This window comes from Megalops cyprinoides, chromosome 2 (assembly GCF_013368585.1).
Source record: "Megalops cyprinoides isolate fMegCyp1 chromosome 2, fMegCyp1.pri, whole genome shotgun sequence".
Classification (NCBI taxonomy): Eukaryota; Metazoa; Chordata; class Actinopteri; order Elopiformes; family Megalopidae; genus Megalops; species Megalops cyprinoides.
This window is the reverse complement of record NC_050584.1, coordinates 39,562,501-39,580,145: the sequence shown is the minus strand read 5'-3', so window position 1 is coordinate 39,580,145 and position 17,645 is coordinate 39,562,501. Positions and strand designations below refer to the sequence as shown.

General features: G+C 41.3%; 1 protein-coding gene across 1 annotated transcript; it reads right to left on the bottom strand.

Annotated features, from left to right (window-relative positions):
• Positions 1-253: 253 nt before the first annotated feature.
• Positions 254-7,446, bottom strand: LOC118773448 (C2 calcium-dependent domain-containing protein 4C-like). The gene is made up of 2 exons (XM_036522384.1): positions 7,349-7,446; positions 254-2,392 (listed from the first exon to the last, which is right to left on the bottom strand). The coding sequence occupies exon 2, from the start codon at positions 2,347-2,349 to the stop codon at positions 1,084-1,086; it is 1,266 nt and encodes a 421-aa protein (XP_036378277.1). The 5' UTR covers positions 2,350-2,392; positions 7,349-7,446; the 3' UTR covers positions 254-1,083.
• Positions 7,447-17,645: the final 10,199 nt, after the last annotated feature.

Genomic DNA, 17,645 nt, shown 5'->3' with positions numbered 1-17,645 from the left:
TCGATCTACACTAGGTCTATATTGTGCTCCAGGCCTCATTTTGTTGTTTGGTTTTGCCTTTAGGTACCATATCAGAAAATGCTAACATGTTAGATACAAAGATATCATGCAGATTATTACATCACAAGCACAGGAGTAGGTACTACCACACCTTTACTTAATACAGACCGGACTGATACCTCATGCAGAGCCTGATGCAGATCCTAAAGTAGAAGCAGACGACTGATACAATATGTCACTAATGCTGTCATACCATTGGACAACAACTCTGGTTTGACTGCCAGATCTTCACGGTGTCCATACAGTGTATACTTTGTGTGTCCAAAATATATCTCCCATTAGAATCAGACTTCTTCCTCTCCGAGGTGATGTGTAAATTCTCTCCTCTCTGTAATGCGTTCTTTAATAAGGCTTGTGGGTGTTCCGTAATAATACAGTCAAACAAAATCAATAGCTCGATAAATATGGGGATATTAAAACAAATAGCAAGCATAAGTAATACATTCACAGACTCATGCCAGGCTGATGGGATCAAGGCGGTGAAGTCATTGAAGACTGCCCTTTTCTACATGCAGGCCCCTGAGGCCCTGCCATTCTTTGGCATTCTCCCAAATTCGATGGTGGTTGCAACCAGGATCAAAGCATGCATTTGCACATTGGGTTATTCAGAAGCGGCTTCAAAGCCCCAACACTCCATTAATGTTTTGCCTTTAAGGACTGGACTGTACATGTGTCATGCAGTGTCAACAGGCCATGCCAAACAGCAGAAGGACCAGAGGACAGGAGATTGAGTCATATAGGATAAGATAAAAAAGCATATCACACACTTTTTTGATATTTGTTCACCTGTGCTGTGAGGAATTTCACACACTACACCACCTGGAAGTTAAGATGTGCAAGTCTAAATAATAGGAAGATGGTCAGACAGTCTCAAAGATGTCTGCTGACCTGTGGTTGTAAAGACACTGAGTTCTTCACTGTAAGAGACAGGGGAATCCGAGAAGGAACACTTCAACACTTGACTTTTGCTACTTCGGTTCCTTGCTGCATTCAGACCAGTCTCCTTTGTGCTCCTCACCAAGCCTAGAGTCCAGAGAGCAGCTTGGACAGAGGGACCTCTCTTTCCCCCAGCAGCATGTCTCTCTTCAGGCTGGTGCCTTTATTCACCACCTTTATCTTGATGGCCAGGTTCTTCACCTGCACGGACGGCACGGAGTCGAAGAAGAAGTCCTCATTGAAGACGGGGTTGCGGCTGTTCTTGATAATAGTGCTTCTCTGTTTCTGCAGCTTGCCAGGGTTCAGGTAAAGTGCGACACAGCAGTTGATGCTTTTGATGTCAAACAGCTTGTCGTACAGGTCCTCGGCCGCCAGCACGCGGATGCGCAAACGGGCCGTGCCGGCGTCGTAGTCTGCGCAGAGCCGCACGGTGCCGCCCTTGTGCAGGTTGATGGTGTGCTCGCGGTGCAGGTGCTCGCCGGGACCTGCACTGCTGCCGCGGGCCGAGGGGCAGCGGATCCGGCGCTGCACGTTGGGGCTAGGCTCGGCGGAGCTGCACTCGTCCGTGGAGAGCGAGCTGTGGCGCGCGAACGTCCGCTTGGCCTTCACCACCTTGGCCTGCGTCTCGTGGGTGAAGATTTTGAGCAGCGAGGCGGAACGGGACAGCAGCGGCGAGTTGAACGGCGAGGATTCGGCCGAGGAGCAGGTGTCGCTCTCTCCGCCACTGAAGTAACGGTAGGGGTTAATGTGCGACGTGTTGAAGTCAGGGGGATTGAGGTGATTGCCCTCACCCTCGCTCTTGCCTGGGGACTTCTTGCGCTGGGAGTTGGGGGAGGTGACGGGGCTGGTGTGGTCGCTGTGGAAGAGGGACTCCTTGCGCCGAGTGTGAGGGCTCTCCATCAGGGTGGCGAACCCGTAGGATGTCTGCGTCTTGGGAATGTAGGGCAGCGACATGGCCGTCTGAGATTGGGGGTCGGCGTTGGTGTCCCCGGCCACCACGTCGTCTGCGCTCTCTATCTGGATAATGTGGCGGTTGGCGGCCTTCAGAAGGTTCTTGGTGTCTCCTGCCAGTTTGCTGACCAGCCGCGGGCTACGGGGACTGCTGGGTGGCTTCTTGCTACCGATGGCTTGCTCTGAGCTTGAGGCCCGGAGCCCCTCCTTGGGCTTCACGTCGGGTGTCTCGGCCTCTAGCGGGCAGCTCACCAGCTTGGGTGGGATGAAGAAGTCGGGGATCTTGTCAGGGGTGAGAACGTTGCTGTAGGCAGGGGCCTTACCCTGCTTGCTGTCTCCAGCCTCACCCTGCCGCAGCACATTGCTCTCCACCGACCCACGGATCTTATCCAGCACCCACATCGTCCCGCTGGGCTTCACTGGACGGCGGAGGCAGTGTGTCGCTCTGTGAACACAGACACGAAGGGAGCAGCTGTTACTGAAACTAGATACACACTCTCCTCTACTACACAAATTCTGGTGAAGCATCACACACTTTAGGCATATGAATCTTTGGCTGAATAGCAACACAATCAGCTCATGAGATACCAATCAACTGAGAGCAATTTAATACAATGCCGTTTGATGCATCCTTTGATAAAGCTAAGCAAGCACTTATTGACACAGGTATTCAATTGCAACAACACATGGAAAATTCAAAGCCTTTGCATCGTATATAATTAGGTTTGACAGGATAACATTTTTGGTGGTAATTGTCAATAAATTCATATTTACATCAACGGAGAAATTGATCATATCAATCACTTGAAACATAAGCAGAATGACCATTGGGAAATTGTATTTAAAATGTGTCAATATTTCATTTGTTGTGTGAATATGCAGTGAGCCGTGTAGTGAAGCTACCAAGACAGCTGCAGTGCTTGATACCACCTCTTTCATGCATGCTTAGCAAGCTTTCAGTGCACCAAGTGCCCAAAGTTTAGCAAAGCAATGGGTCTAAAGTGTAGGTGGGACTCATTTTGCAAATAAAAGACTGAAAAAGTGCGGCCCAGTGCTTTTGAGAGGACATTTGATGTGGCACAGGTCTATGCTTGCCCTTCTTTTTACCAACTCTAGGACCTGACCGCGTAGCATCATTGAAAACAATGATAAATCCTGAAAACACATGCCGAAATCATAAAGGGCTTTTAATCCATCATGACTAAAAATAATTTTTAAAAAACCTCAATGAGTTGCCTTTCATCTGAACAATCTTTTCGTCATGACACTGCTTTAAATAAGTACTACTTTAAATAAGTATCTCTCATGGGGTGGCAGTGTAGTGGTTAAGGAGCAGGACTTGTAACCGAAAGGTTGCCGGTTTGATTCCTCACTGGGGCACTGCTGCTGTACCCTTGGGCAAGATGCTTAACCCACAATTGCCTCAATAAATATCCAGCTGTATAAATGGATAACATTGTAACAAAAAACAAAACTGTAACTGATGTAAGTTGCTCTGGATAAGAGCATCTGCTAAATGCCAGTGATGTAATATAAAATAAGTATTTATTGAGACAGAGAAACCAAAGCACAACTAACTCTGTGTCATGAAAAAGAAAACAGAAATGGTGTCTTGCATTTAAACCAGCTGCTTACTAGATAATTACTGACCACGTCAAGGAATTGTCACATCCAACATAAAACAGTGAATAGACAGTTGTAGGCACCTTTAAATCGGTTAATTGAGACTGACAGCTCAAAGAAAAGTAACCTTAGCTACAAGTCAACCACATGCAAATCTGTACATCTGTACACCTAACACAGCTCTTTCCATTATTTTGTCCTGAGCACATGCACACAAAGGAAAAAGCTATATCAAGATTTAGAACTAAACAGCCTTCTCTCATTACAACCAAAGACTCACTGGTTATAATGTCAGACAAGCCCTATATAACTGACACCACTTTACCATCTCAATTTACGAAACCAATCCCATAATTTTAAAACTTCCAACGCAAAGACCTATGTCTGCGCAGTGTATGTTTTACTTCTTTAAGGGTCTTAAGTAAAATGCTCATCTCACTGTATGTGGGTAAGTTCCTGCTACAGGTGGGAGAGTCCAAAACCTAACAGTGGAAATCCCAAAGTAATGTCCTGCCTCTTCCTCTGCGAAAGCTCAATCAGATAAAGACAGCATTCTTTCTGTTGACACTTTCTTGTCTGTTTCTCCTACGCAAGTATCAAATAATGTGTCCCTTTCTTGCTTGCTGTAACCCTTTCTTTTCAGCCTTCCCTTCTGACACTCCATGACTCCTTCAGCTAACACTGTCTCTTCGCTGGCCCTCACTCCTCCTTGCTTCTCTCATGGAACTCCTTCACTCAACTGCCTTCATTAGCTCCCTGTTGCTGCTTGAATTAGTCTCACATCCTTGTTCTGCTTTACTGCTGCGTTAACAGGGGTGATCGTCTTTCCTTTCAATCCCTTATTTCTTCCCACATTCTCTCTCATCTGCTGAGATCATTGCATCACATTGTCTCCTTACAACACACCTGTTAAAACAATGCTGTCGCATTTCCCCTTCTGATTTTTCTACTGTTCATGCCTCATTTAATGCACTCCATTTTCTCAGCTCTTGTATCTTTTGTGATAACCCATATGATTTTCCACTAATGGTTATTGCTCATTGTTGGCGTGTTTTCACTCCAAATGTTTTATATTGAATCCTGCAATGATTGTGACGCCACTTCAATATATTGAATTCTTGAAATGTTATTAATTGGCTTCTCCTATTCTATATTCTTGTACAGTATTCATTGTAGTATTCATTGTAATCATCTCACACATTGCAAGGTGCCCCCGGATGATAATAATAATGGTGCCCTGTCAGTGGAGCTCCCTGCCTGGACAATAGAGGTAGCTGACCTTGAGGAACTTGAGGTAGCAATCAATGGTAGCCTCCACCTAGGGTTCACACCTTTGGCAATGGTCTCAGTGTGAGCTAAGAACTGAGACACAGCACCCCTATGGCACAAAGTCTGAAACCAATCCATTCTTTACAGCAGCAGTCTCACTGCCATTTTGGTTGATCTGGATTTTATAATGGTCTGATGCACACTGTACCACAGATTTTCACAATATATACTGGTAGCTTGTGCTACCTAGAATAGCCATAATTACAGCTTTAACATCAGTAATTCAGTTGAGTTAATGTTGGGCTAAGTAATAAGTGTCACATACCGTCATTACTGTGACAAAGTCTAGGAAATCAATTTTGGCCATTCCTGAGTATACACAGACAATTATCATCCATCAGTTTCAATTTCGTAGCTGGAAAATCATTGTTATGCACATCTTGACAAAGAGAGAGTAAGTTGCACACTGGTGAATATTCTGTTTCCATCAAGTATTAGCATTGTGTAAATTCTGAGCACCACACCTTGAGCCTCCACCACATGACCCATTAAATTAATTTAGGAGCTTTAATCACACATGCACACCATACAAATGGTGTTATGAACATCCTGGATCATCAGGTGGTAATAGATTTGTGTTGACCTACGAGCCTGATGAAATCCCAGCTAATACTGAGACAATAAAATCCCAGCTAATGCTGTTTTTAAGGATGCAGCTCATTTTAGCTAAGAAAAAATCGTGATTGTGGGGTGACAAATGAGAAAATAAATATGAAAAATGTAAACTGGGAATATGAGGCATGTCTGTTGGGGGGAGGCAGACTTAAGCATATAAATATCTGACATATAGCCTCAAGGATGGAAGTTTGATTATGTAATTTCATCTCACTTAATAGTAATAAAGCAGCTATGTTGTGCCCAGTCCTTCCACATGAGCAAATTCCATGTCTAAAACTGTCTACTTGTAAGTTCCCCATATATAAAAATTCAAATTAAATGTATTTAAGGTTTTTTAGGGAATTCTAAATGTCTTATCTTACTAATGCAGGGCTTCACAAATTCTGTCCTGAGGCCTTGCTATTTTTGTTCCAGCCAATTTCTTGATAAATTAAGGTTACTGTAAAGATGATGTCTAATTTGATTCTAACCCACAGAAACTTTGTCTTATCATCATTTGCCTTAATCCTGAACCAGATGTTCTCCACAGGTGTTTAGTTTTAATGTCTAAGTGTCTATACTTTTCAAAAGCACTCCAGTGTGACTGGCACTATCATGATGTAACTAGCAATTAACTGAATTAAACTCCACCTGCAACGTTTGGATAGAGATTAAGTTTTCCCAGTGTGTGCCAATCCTTTGTATTACTATGGGAGAGATGATTTTCTCAACAATGTGTCCTTGTCATTTCCACGCCATAGGATGTTGACTCTAGAACCAGTCCATCAGAAACTACATAATCGAGGATCGACTTACCAGGCGTCTCAAGTGAAAATAGCCTGTTATGACCTGCCATAATGTTTTCCTGGATAGCAGAGCTTTATACACTGCTAATTCAGACAAGGGATATATTAACAGCTCGGTACACTTGGGAGAACTTTGGAACAAAAGCCGGCATACATGGAGAGGTTATGGAACCGAGTTTTGGGAAGCCCTGTAGCGAAGTATTTCGCCATTTTATTGCGTTGCATAAGTTTTAAGTAGGGTGAAAAAATCCATGTATGCTTTATTATTCCGACGGAAATGCTCGTTTGTCCCGCTGAGCAATAAGGCAATATATTGTTGCGTCACAGCTTTTAAAATTAAATTATTGCGCAGTTAGTTGCGCTGCGACAGGGGGCAACGATCGTGGACAAAACATGATTGGGCGCTCACGGACACCCTAGGTTACTGACCACTTGAATAGCAACGAACATTCAATCAAACATGGAAAATAATATGCTTTAATTCCACATCCTTGTCTGTGCCTACCGTCTCTCGTCGCCCTCCCCCGGCAGACAGTATGACTGCTATGACTGGTCTCACTGGATTAGAGAGTAAATTAGAGTTTTACACCAAGGTTAAACAGAGTAAAGAATACTAAGGTCTGATTACATTTCATCGTAAAACTGTGAAAAACGCTTTAGAAAAGTACTGCAGATGACTATTAAAATTAGTTGATGAAATCTAACATTTGCGTATTTGGGGGTTTGTCTTATGTTCCGTAACTTGTAGTTTTCCTCCCAGTCCTTTCATAGAACAGCCTGTCGGGAGGAATACGATCAAAGGTACCAGCTACAGCACGTTTGTGACTGAGTGACGCGACATTTTGATCAACTGCACTCGAAGCTTCAAATTACAGAATTGCGTAAATTACAGAAAGCATTGAGACGTCAACTTTTTTCAATAATTTAAATTCCGTATCGTTCCTCTAAGAAACAAACAAAAAAACCCGAATTTTAAATTCACAACTAAAAGCACTTTGTTGTTTTAATAAACACATCTCTGTGGTACTTCAGTTCTATATACTTACCTTGAGAGTTTCTGGAAGAGGTCTATGCCTTCGGTAACAGGTGTCTTTTCCTGCTTGATCTGTAACTGGAGCTATCTCCTCTTCGCCGACTTCTCGTACCTGAACTGTGACAAAAGACCTCGGTGTCGGACCCTGCCGCACATTTTATACACACACCCCGCTCGCGGTGTTTGTGTCAGCCAATAGCAGAGAGCCGACTTAGGACTGCCGCGTTTTTCATCACCGTGATATGAGCTCTCATTAACATTTCTCACGTGAAATATTCCTACATATGTAAGTTATATTGAAACGGTTAATTTTTATGTTATCTGATTTTCTCCTATGCAGAATCCGGTTCCACCGACTCGAAAATGAGAGGTGGTGCGATAAACAGTCTAAATTAGGTATTCGCTTGGCCCGGCGCCCTTTTCCCTTGAATAGATTATGTCAGAACAATTATCCTTCAGTGTAATTAAAATACCTTGACATGCGTCAACTGCAAGACTGGAAGTCATTAATCCCCACTGCTTCTTTGGCCCTTCTGACAAGGGTAATGTTTACTTTGACCCAGCTTTTAGTGAGCCAGCTACATTCCTTTGAATACAAACGCACATTTGCATTTACACATGTAGTAGCCTAGTATTAGATAGGCCTATGAGTAGTCGTAGTGAGACTAATATAATATCCCTATTGAAATACCACGTGTGATCAAGCGTAAACCCATTGGGTTATTACATGTTTCAGTTGTAATAGGGTTTTTTTTTTATATAGAAATTAACACTATTCACCTCAAATTGACCGTGCAGCTAGGGGACTGTCGGTACCATGACAATGAAACCTGTAGCGGGCCGTAGCTTACATTATATTTTTTTATGGGGGGCTAGCATATATCAATGTGCAATTAGTTCATCATTTTCTATTTATCTAACATAACAGTTCTGAAATGTAACATGATCAAATCGCATCTGTATGTAATTGCTCTGGTGCTGAAGATGGAAGTTGAAAAGTTAACTCAACGGAGCGTATCAGAATGCGCTCGGCTGAAAATTTTGATTTACAGCATGTTTCCGTCTTCAGGTCTATTCTGACCTACCCCGGTTTCCCTGGAAACTTAGCCAGAGCTATGGCAACAAATAGATTTTTTCGCGTTTAAATATAGGAAGGGCTCGAAAGACAGGAAAAGGACAGAGAGAGAGAGGGGGGTGTTTGTGTGAGGTATGGAAAGGGTATGTTGTTCACCTATGTACTACACCTATCATGCAGCTTAGTTTTGCGACAACTGATAGGCTATTGAAGATTACTTAGTATTAGGCCTATCTGTAGTTTTTGGACTTGTTTTTATTAACACTTGTGCTTGTTCCTTTGCCTTTAAAAAGCACAGCCTGTCAAAATATGTCCGGTGTAATCTATAGGACTATTCTCATACAGGAAGACACAACCCATATACAGGACGCTTCTAACTAGCAAGAAGCAATCATGCCAAAAAGTGTAGGATATATAGACTACATTCAACGTAAAATAACAGCTTAATCAGTGCCTAAAACAGGGTGATAGTATTTCGAATAATTTCGAGCAGCAAACTGTTTAAGCGCTTCAGGTTGTTTTAGCTTTGTGTTTACATACGCAGCTAATCCACCAGGACAAAGCTATATGAATTCGTTTACATAAAGTACTGTGTTTAATTAAGTTTTCTGTTAATATAAAGTTTTATATTTCTGACTGTGGACTAATGGTGTTTTTCGCGCTTTCTCTGCGATCGACAATGTTTCTTGCCTCCCTGATACTGTAGACCGAGTTGTGAAAACCGTTAGTAGACATTCTCACTAAAGCTCCGATATTTACGATTTCTTTATTGTCCTTTTCCTGCTGTTTCTGCCTTTAGTGTTTGAATAATCGTGTGTGCATATGACTTATTGTGTAGCCTAGTGTTTCGATGAAAATGTTTGTTATTCAATGCAACTGCAATAAAAATGCTGATATAAGAGCAGCATGTTAACAGGTGTGTGGCATGCAGAACAACTCAGCCACGGCTTTTCCCGTGCTATCCAAAAAAAAATCTAACAAACCCGTTTCTATTGTCCTCAAACGCTCATCATAATGATGTAAAGAGAAACCTGTTCTTAACGCTAGACATCTGACGTCATATGTCAAGACACCTGTTGGCACTTATGAGGGAACGTTCAATGCGCAATGTTGAGCGGTTTAAATAAACTGATTATTGTTCTACCAGTAAAACATGTCGTCAGCTAGTGAACTCCCTTTTAAAGAATCTGTTTTAGTTATAATTATTTTGTCTATTTCGTCTTGCTTCCGGTCGACTATCCAGCTAGCTATGGAAAGCCTGGCGCCACAGAGGTAGCTAGACAATAAGGTAATTGTTTTTCATGACCTTTTCAAAATCGTAGGAAGGTGGCTTGACTGTCGCGATACTTTGCGGTAAATTGTTAATTTTAGTTAACCAACAACCACTTAACGCATTCCACCTATATACAACCCATTAAACCTAGAGCGACCATCCTCGACGTGTTTGTCTGACAAAGATATTTGTGGTCACGGTGAAGAGGGTGGGGATACCAGAAAAAAGCAGGATGGTTTATTCTGTGTATACTTTATACATGTGCAGTCTATATAAATATTACTCTAAAACAATTTATATAAACTATTTCTAACACGTTCTAAGAAAGAGAGAGGCATGAACCAGGCTGATAGCGGGTAAAACATTTTATTCACCCCTTGAAATGGACATCTAGCTTGTGGACATCATGCTTAGTTATTTGCTATTTGTAAAACATTGTTTGATTTTACACCATTAAATAAATTTTACATTAATTTTACATTGATTTTGATTGCTTTTAAATCTCTCTCCAAGAAGTTATCGGTGATCTGTGTAAGGATAGTGTTTTAATGTAAACATTAATGTATTAATATCATTTTGGCTCCAAATCAAATATGGTATTCAGCAGAAACATGGTCTCCTAAAAATTCACTATTTCATATGCTCAAAGATCACACTCCCTACACACCTCTGCATCCAATTAGAAGTAGAATTGCAATGTTCCTTCTTCAATGTAAGGGTATGAAAGACTTCATATGAGTTTTTTCCACCTTACTCTGCTCCCGTTATTCAAGTAATATTGCCAATGTGATAGGAAAATGGGGCAGAGATCTGGAAGGGAAGTATATTGAGGATGAATGGCAGGAAGCAATAAACACTGTCAAGAACACATTTACTTGCAACGGAATGAGAGAATAGTGCAAAATACTGCACTGATGGCACAGGGCACCCTTTATTCTCCATAAGTATGAATCCACAGACCTACGCAATTTGCTGTATGCAAATTGGCATATGCATTCCCTGCTTCAGGAGATGCCCTTCAATATTTAAATACTGAAATAAAATAGCAAACAATTTGGTATCATTTTCAGAGCTAAAGTCTGAAAGGTTCCAAGGTTAAGCCAAAGAAAGGTACTGTGGTACCCTGCCATTCCACCAAGGTGCTTGAAACCAATAAAACAAGCAAGGTGAAAAAGAAAATGTTCAGTACTACACAGGGATTATGAAAATGGAAGAATATATTTTTTATGATTTAAACACATTTCAGCTTTCCTCAGAGCAGTCTCTATATCAGACAACAGAAAGCAGCAATACCGTCTTCTGGTACATCAGAACAAGCAGTAGAAGTGCACTAAAATGGTTATATGAGCCATCATCTGTTAACCAATGAACCGTATTGTAGTGAAAATAAGAGTTATTTGAATGGTCCGATACATTGCCTTTAGTAGGACATGTGCTGCATTAGGGACTGATAGGAGTGTTGACACTCGATTTAAAAATCGCAACTGTTCATATGAGAACAACATTTCTTTAAAAATGATGTCTTTTAAGCTGACATACCAGACTTGACTTGAACTAACTGCTATTGAAATTGACAAATGTGACTCCTTGCCAGGACATGTATTTCACTTAATTGAAATAAAGGTAAACAACTTCACACAGCTCCTATTGAAAGGTTAAGTGCTGTTCCAAGAGGTGTTGAAATTCTCTTTACCAAAATAAGGAATCCAAAATTAGATAATCTTCCAGGGGATTTGGTGGATGTATGATTAACAGACTAATATACTCTATAATGACAATGACACAACAGACCCTTGAGAGAAACATCTAATTAGTTTACAAACATTACGCAGCAGTTTTTTATTAATATCATTAGAATGCATGGATTTCTTTCATCTTTATTTTTTGCATCTTGTACTGCCTCTTACACTTACTTAAGGAGGAAAAAAATGAATAATATTTAAGCCCTAGGTAGCAATTGTGAAGTTTGCAAAGACATTATAAGTGTATGTTGCCTTTGATAGTGATACTCGATAATAACTCTAGGACCTTTTACAAAAAGGCTTGGAAAAATTTATGAATAGGATTCCAAGCAACATCAACATCCAAGAAGTACAGAAGATAACATTCCTAGGAACAACACATATTTTACAGAGGGCGCTCTCCATAACATGAAAGACTATATCCTATAGCACCCATGGACCATTGTTTGGACCTGGTTTAATATATATATATATATATATATATATATTACAAGATGCAAGAAAGAAAACAATAATAATGTATAGATGTGTTTGATATGTGAAAACAAAATTTCTAAAAATACAAACTTTTTCTCTAAAAAACTACCCACATGATTGTAACTTATAACAAAGGACTGAAGTAATGTTTCCACACAGAAGGTTTGCTACAAATGGTGCAAAGGTGACATTCTTTGCCAAGAATTTCCCTCACTGTTTTTGTATAAAGGAGGCCCTGGCTCACAAACAAGTTGAAGCAATGCATGTCCTATGATGTTGAGGTTTATGTCATATGACACCCATAAATATAATGGATTCTAATGTACTCTGACATTTGTTAGTAACTACAGTGAAAGAGCACAACCATTGGGAAATGCACTCTCACAGACAAGCTAATGGAATGTGGCAGCACACTTTCTTTCACCCTCTGTGAGATGCTTCAAAACATACAAACTCATTATTTATTTGTTTTCCTTTGAGCTGGTTTTATGACACTTGCCGTGGTTTTGTCGATACAGTTAATCCAGTAGAGAGGGGAATGCTGTCACCAGACGCCTTTGCAGTACATTAAAATGCAATTAACTAATTGCCAGGAGAGGAACTGTGCATCCCTCCAGTAAGAGTTTCCTGGTGAGAACATCCATTCTAATTTCCCAAGGTGCCAGAGAGCCAGTCACGCTAAAGTCACTAGACAAACACATACACACACACACACACACACACACACAGACACACACACCAGTAAACACACCCTTACATAAAGAGGTGATAACAGGTAAGTCAATTTTCTTGAGTAAGTCAAATCATTTGAAAAGTGGTATTTTTGGCATCAGTAATCATAGTCACCAACCACTTCTACCCCAGACATGTTTCTCTGCTGAAAGACAAACAAGGGTTGGATACCTGTAAAATACGTGTCAGGGCACATTTTTATGGTCACAGTTCAAACTGATTCCCTGTATCATTTATATTTACTCAAAGTGCTAACATGCAAGTATCACTTGACATCATATCCACAGCTGGGGAGAGAATTAAGTGTTGCACCCACTTCATTTCAGGTTAAGGGCACATTTTACTCTCTGTGAGAGAACATAATGTTACCTATAAAAGGGGAGCTTTTCGTGTGGTTTATTTCCAGTTGTGTTGGTCTGGATTTCCCTTTCCTAATATAAAGTGCCCTTCTATTTCACTGTGATCAATATGGGTGGAAATGGAGGCCCTGTAATGTATACTGGGCATTGATAGAATTTTCTCTTGCTTTGAGGGTGCTCTTCATTTAGTTGACATTGCTAACCTTATTCTTTGAACCGAACACTTTGGCCAAGACACTGAGCCCCTGAGCAAATATCTGCTCTGCTTAATCAGCCTTTAATTGCAATTGTTTCTGGTTCTTGAACGGCTGGATGTCTCCTTTTTAAAACAGTACATATAATTTGCAACCTACAATTTGATGGAGTGTGTTAAACAATTACAAAAGGTTCAATTTTGAAAATGGTGATAGGCTTGCTTTTGTGGAACACCGCTGCTCTGCCAAGTCGAAAAACACCCCAGATGATTTATAAGCGGCTTTTGAGGTGGAAATACAACAAGAAGCTTACAGCTTATAAAAACATGACTGCTGGTTGATGGTTCCAACCAAGAGCTTTAACTGCATGCTGTCATCTCGGTTTTAATTGACCGACAATAATAATTAACATTTCATTTTACGAGCCTATTTCCAGAATAAATAAATTAAATGCATTAACCTTATGAATCCTCATTCCATTTCTAACCCCTAACCTTAAGTTTTATGGTAAGCAAGTCTATATGAGCTGTAATTATTGTCCCTGGGAGGATGACTGCATACAAATGATTGCAGTGGTAGTCTGGACTGACCGCTGCAATTGTACAAGACTCCACAAAGAATCATGAGCCTGCAACAATGACACACCCTCATGGATTCAAAAGAAAACAATGTAATTCTGCCCTAGTGGAGGCCACACATTTTGTATGCCGTGTGGGGCGTGTCATGTTATTATACAGGGACTCCTCAAACTAGGGTCAAACCACAACAGCAACATAACACGGCCCTTAAAACGATACTATTTCCTATAACTGTTCTTATGGTTGCATATTTTCTGTAAATCAACAGTCAGTTTGGCCAAAGAGTCTGTTAATGAGGCATATCTCCTGATAATCCAATGCTCAGCATTTACATGATGAGTACTGCATGAAAAATGTGTTAAATGTAAATATGATCAAGTGATGAGAGCAGAAAATCCAAAGATGAATGTATCAACTTAAAATAGGAGAACTTCTAAAATTTGGCTGCCTTCTGGGATCAGAAAGGAAGCACTTCTTACAAAAGCGCTTTTCACGGAGATGACAGACTGTAACCAGGTGACATTAAAACTCAGATCCTCATCACATGAAAGCTGATTCTGATCTGCCTTTCATACCTTACTGCTCTTCATCTAATACCACCCACCCCACCCTCCTTTGCTTCCTCCCTCTGGCAGGACTCCATAGAAGGCCAGGGCCAGGCTGCATCTTTCCACCCCAGACTGTGGACTCCATAGTCAATAATGAGCAGTGTGAGGCATCAGGTCCCAGGCCTGTGCCAGAGGTGAGAGACGGGCGGGGGCCAAAGGCTCAGCTGCAGGAGTGGTTGACTTGCAGCCCCTCAGCATAGCAAGTTCAGTTTTTGTACAGTGCAGTATGCTTTGAAGTCCTGATGACTGAGTCTCACTTTTTATTCTGTTTAAACTACTCAAGGGTGAAACTCAGCAATCAAACACTGAGTGATTGCTTACATTACTCGTTTTCATTCACTTCAGCTTCAGATACAACAAAATACTGTAGAAGTCAAAAACTGGTAAAAATAATAAGAACATCTCCTTAGATGACTGCTTAGGTGACTAAGGTCACCTCTCTTGATGGAAATTATATGAAGGAAGTAACTTCAAACTGAATTTAGCCCCAGCTGTTTCAAACACAAAAAGACCTTAAGCACTTTGATCTGTGTTATTAAGTTGTAATAAAAATAAATCCAAAATATTTAAAGCCACTTTGAAGAAATAAAGGAATGGTCTAAAGCACAAAAATCCAACTAATAAGAGGAGAGATCAATATCACCATCACTGCAGCAGCAGCAGCCAAAGGTCTTATACGTGCTTTTGAGAGTTCTGCTGTTTTAAGGTGGCGTGGAAGATATTTCAAGAGGGTGAACATTATTTAACTCCCAGTGATTGAATTATGCATCCACCCTGTGTGCTCTGCTGTTCAGAGATGTAGCCCGTTGTCTGTGTGAAAAGGTTAATGTGAGTGTCCTGTCCTCGTTAGCGCTCAGATGCAACACTTTCACGCTGACTTCCACGCACACCTACTCTAAAATATCCACACTGAGCTGTGCTACCTGAATCAGGCTAGAAAGGACATCCTAGCTGGAGGAACGCTCCAAAAGATAAAAGTTTCAGACGCATGGCATCATCATCTCCCCAGCTCAATGGAGCAGAGACAATATCCTCATGCCCTTTGCTGGATTTATTAATGACTCGAAATTGACTCAAAAGTACAGCCATGCGAAGAGGCCATGAGGGCATTGATGGACGTGAGTGACCTGATCATTATCATCCACAAAAAGCCATCATGTGAGAGCCAAGCCGTGTCAAATAACCACTCCCATCTCTTCCGTTTGTGGAGGTCCAGTATAGCTCGCAGCATGAAATACAGGAAGCTGTCCTCGGGCCATGGAAATACAACCAATTCATTCTCTGTAGCCAGCACTGTCTTAGAAAAAGAACAGACAAAAGAGCAGGGACCTCAAATAGCAGCGACAGATTTTACCCTCCCAGAAATGTACTTAAGCACAGGCTGTGAAGCAGCGTGCTTGGAGCCCACTGTACCTAGTGTCGCAGTAGGGGGTGCGCACAGGGGGGTCCAATCTCTCTCGAAGGCACAACACAATGCAGGGCCACAAGAGAGTGATCTTCAGACAGTCTTCTTAGCTTTTCCTTCATCATTGCCATCTATTTCCGATCAGTTGCCATAGCTACAAAGGTGCAAATTTTCTTATTTGACAATACATTATTTTTTTTTCCTTCCCCCTTACCCCCACCCCCTCACTTGTCCTCTCCTCTCTGTTTGAGTCCGGACGCAGACAGGCCAAACTCCCTTGGTCCCTACAGGACCCCGCAGCTCTGACTCACAGCCTCGCTGAGGCACACGGAAGCTGCCCAAATCATTTCTGGAACACGGGTCACGGAGAATGAGCCCCCTCCGACCACAATGCGGACTCCACCTGTGGCAACACACGCAAGCAAGCGCTCACAGAAGGCAACCTGCGGGGGGAGACCACTCTCAGCATGAAACCACGGCAACCCCTGGGACAGGGGTCAAGATAAAATCTGAGTGACAACCAGTCATCTGGGAACACAATCTGCAAGTCATTTTAGGGCACTGCTGCTGAATGGACAGACTCCAGGAATCGTCTCCTTTGATGTGTTCAGCACAGCACAGGACTCAAACAAACATAAAAAGCTAACTGTTTATGGCACGTATAATACTATACAGCCTAGCCTCGGTCTCTGTTAAATGTTTTCTTGCTGTTATTTATTTATTTATTTATTTTTTCTATGTGAATAGGCAAGTTGTCATCTTCCATTTGTATCTTTCTAATACGGAACAATGCACAGAACGGTCAGTGAAGCACCTGGCAGTTCAATTTTCAGAAAAATGGGATTTGAAAAACATTCATGTTTATAGTTTCCAAGATATCTGGCATGAGCTCTCTCATTACCACAGCAGATAGCAACAGGTGAAGGAGGAGAATGCCCCTGAGTGCAAGGTCTGGCTTATAATGGTTCATGTTAGAACGGAGGGGATATGCTAATCTTTGATCAGCTCATAGGTTCATTTTGAAGAGCACCTGGAGAGCACAAACAATACTGCATCCTCTTCTATGTTGGCAGCATAGTATATATTTGTGTGTGTGTGTGTGTGTGTGTGTGTGTGTGTGTGTGTGAGCGCGTGTGTCACACACACACAAATATATACTATGCTGCCAACATAGAAGAGGATGCAGCATTGTTTGTACAAATGTGTACAATATGTACACACACATATATACAAAATAATGGAAAGCCCAATCAAAAATTTGCATTTTGTGACTAAATCTCATCTAAAAAGGAATCTAGACATATGTCATATTAATGTCAATAATAATTACCAATAAAAACACTAAAATTTGTGAATTTCTAAAGCAACATGGGAGATCTAACAGATTTTGAAAATTGTCAAACAGTTAGTGCCTGAGTTGCAGGTCATCAGTCACAGGCACAGCATAATTGTTGAATGTGTCAAAAATCAAGATGGCATTCACCAAACCAAAAACTGCATCAGGTTAGAGGAACAGCAACCACAAGTTGAAGCTCACAATACCTGGACCACAACTCCAAGCCGTGGAAGAAAGTAATATGGTCTTCTTTTACTCTTTTAGCTAGATCTGGATCAGTTTATATTTGGAGAAAGCCAAAGGAAACATTTAACTCACATTACCTGTGCCCAACTGCTAAACAAGGATATGTTATGGGATTGGCAGCCATTATGTGGGAGTCATTAGGTCTACATTTATTTGGCAAATATATATATATGGCATATATATATATTTGCGTATATATTTATTTTACTTTATGCAACCTTGTTTTGGAAGTACCGATTGTATGTAAAGCCTGTTTCCCTGTGACAACGTCTCCACTCCTGTAAG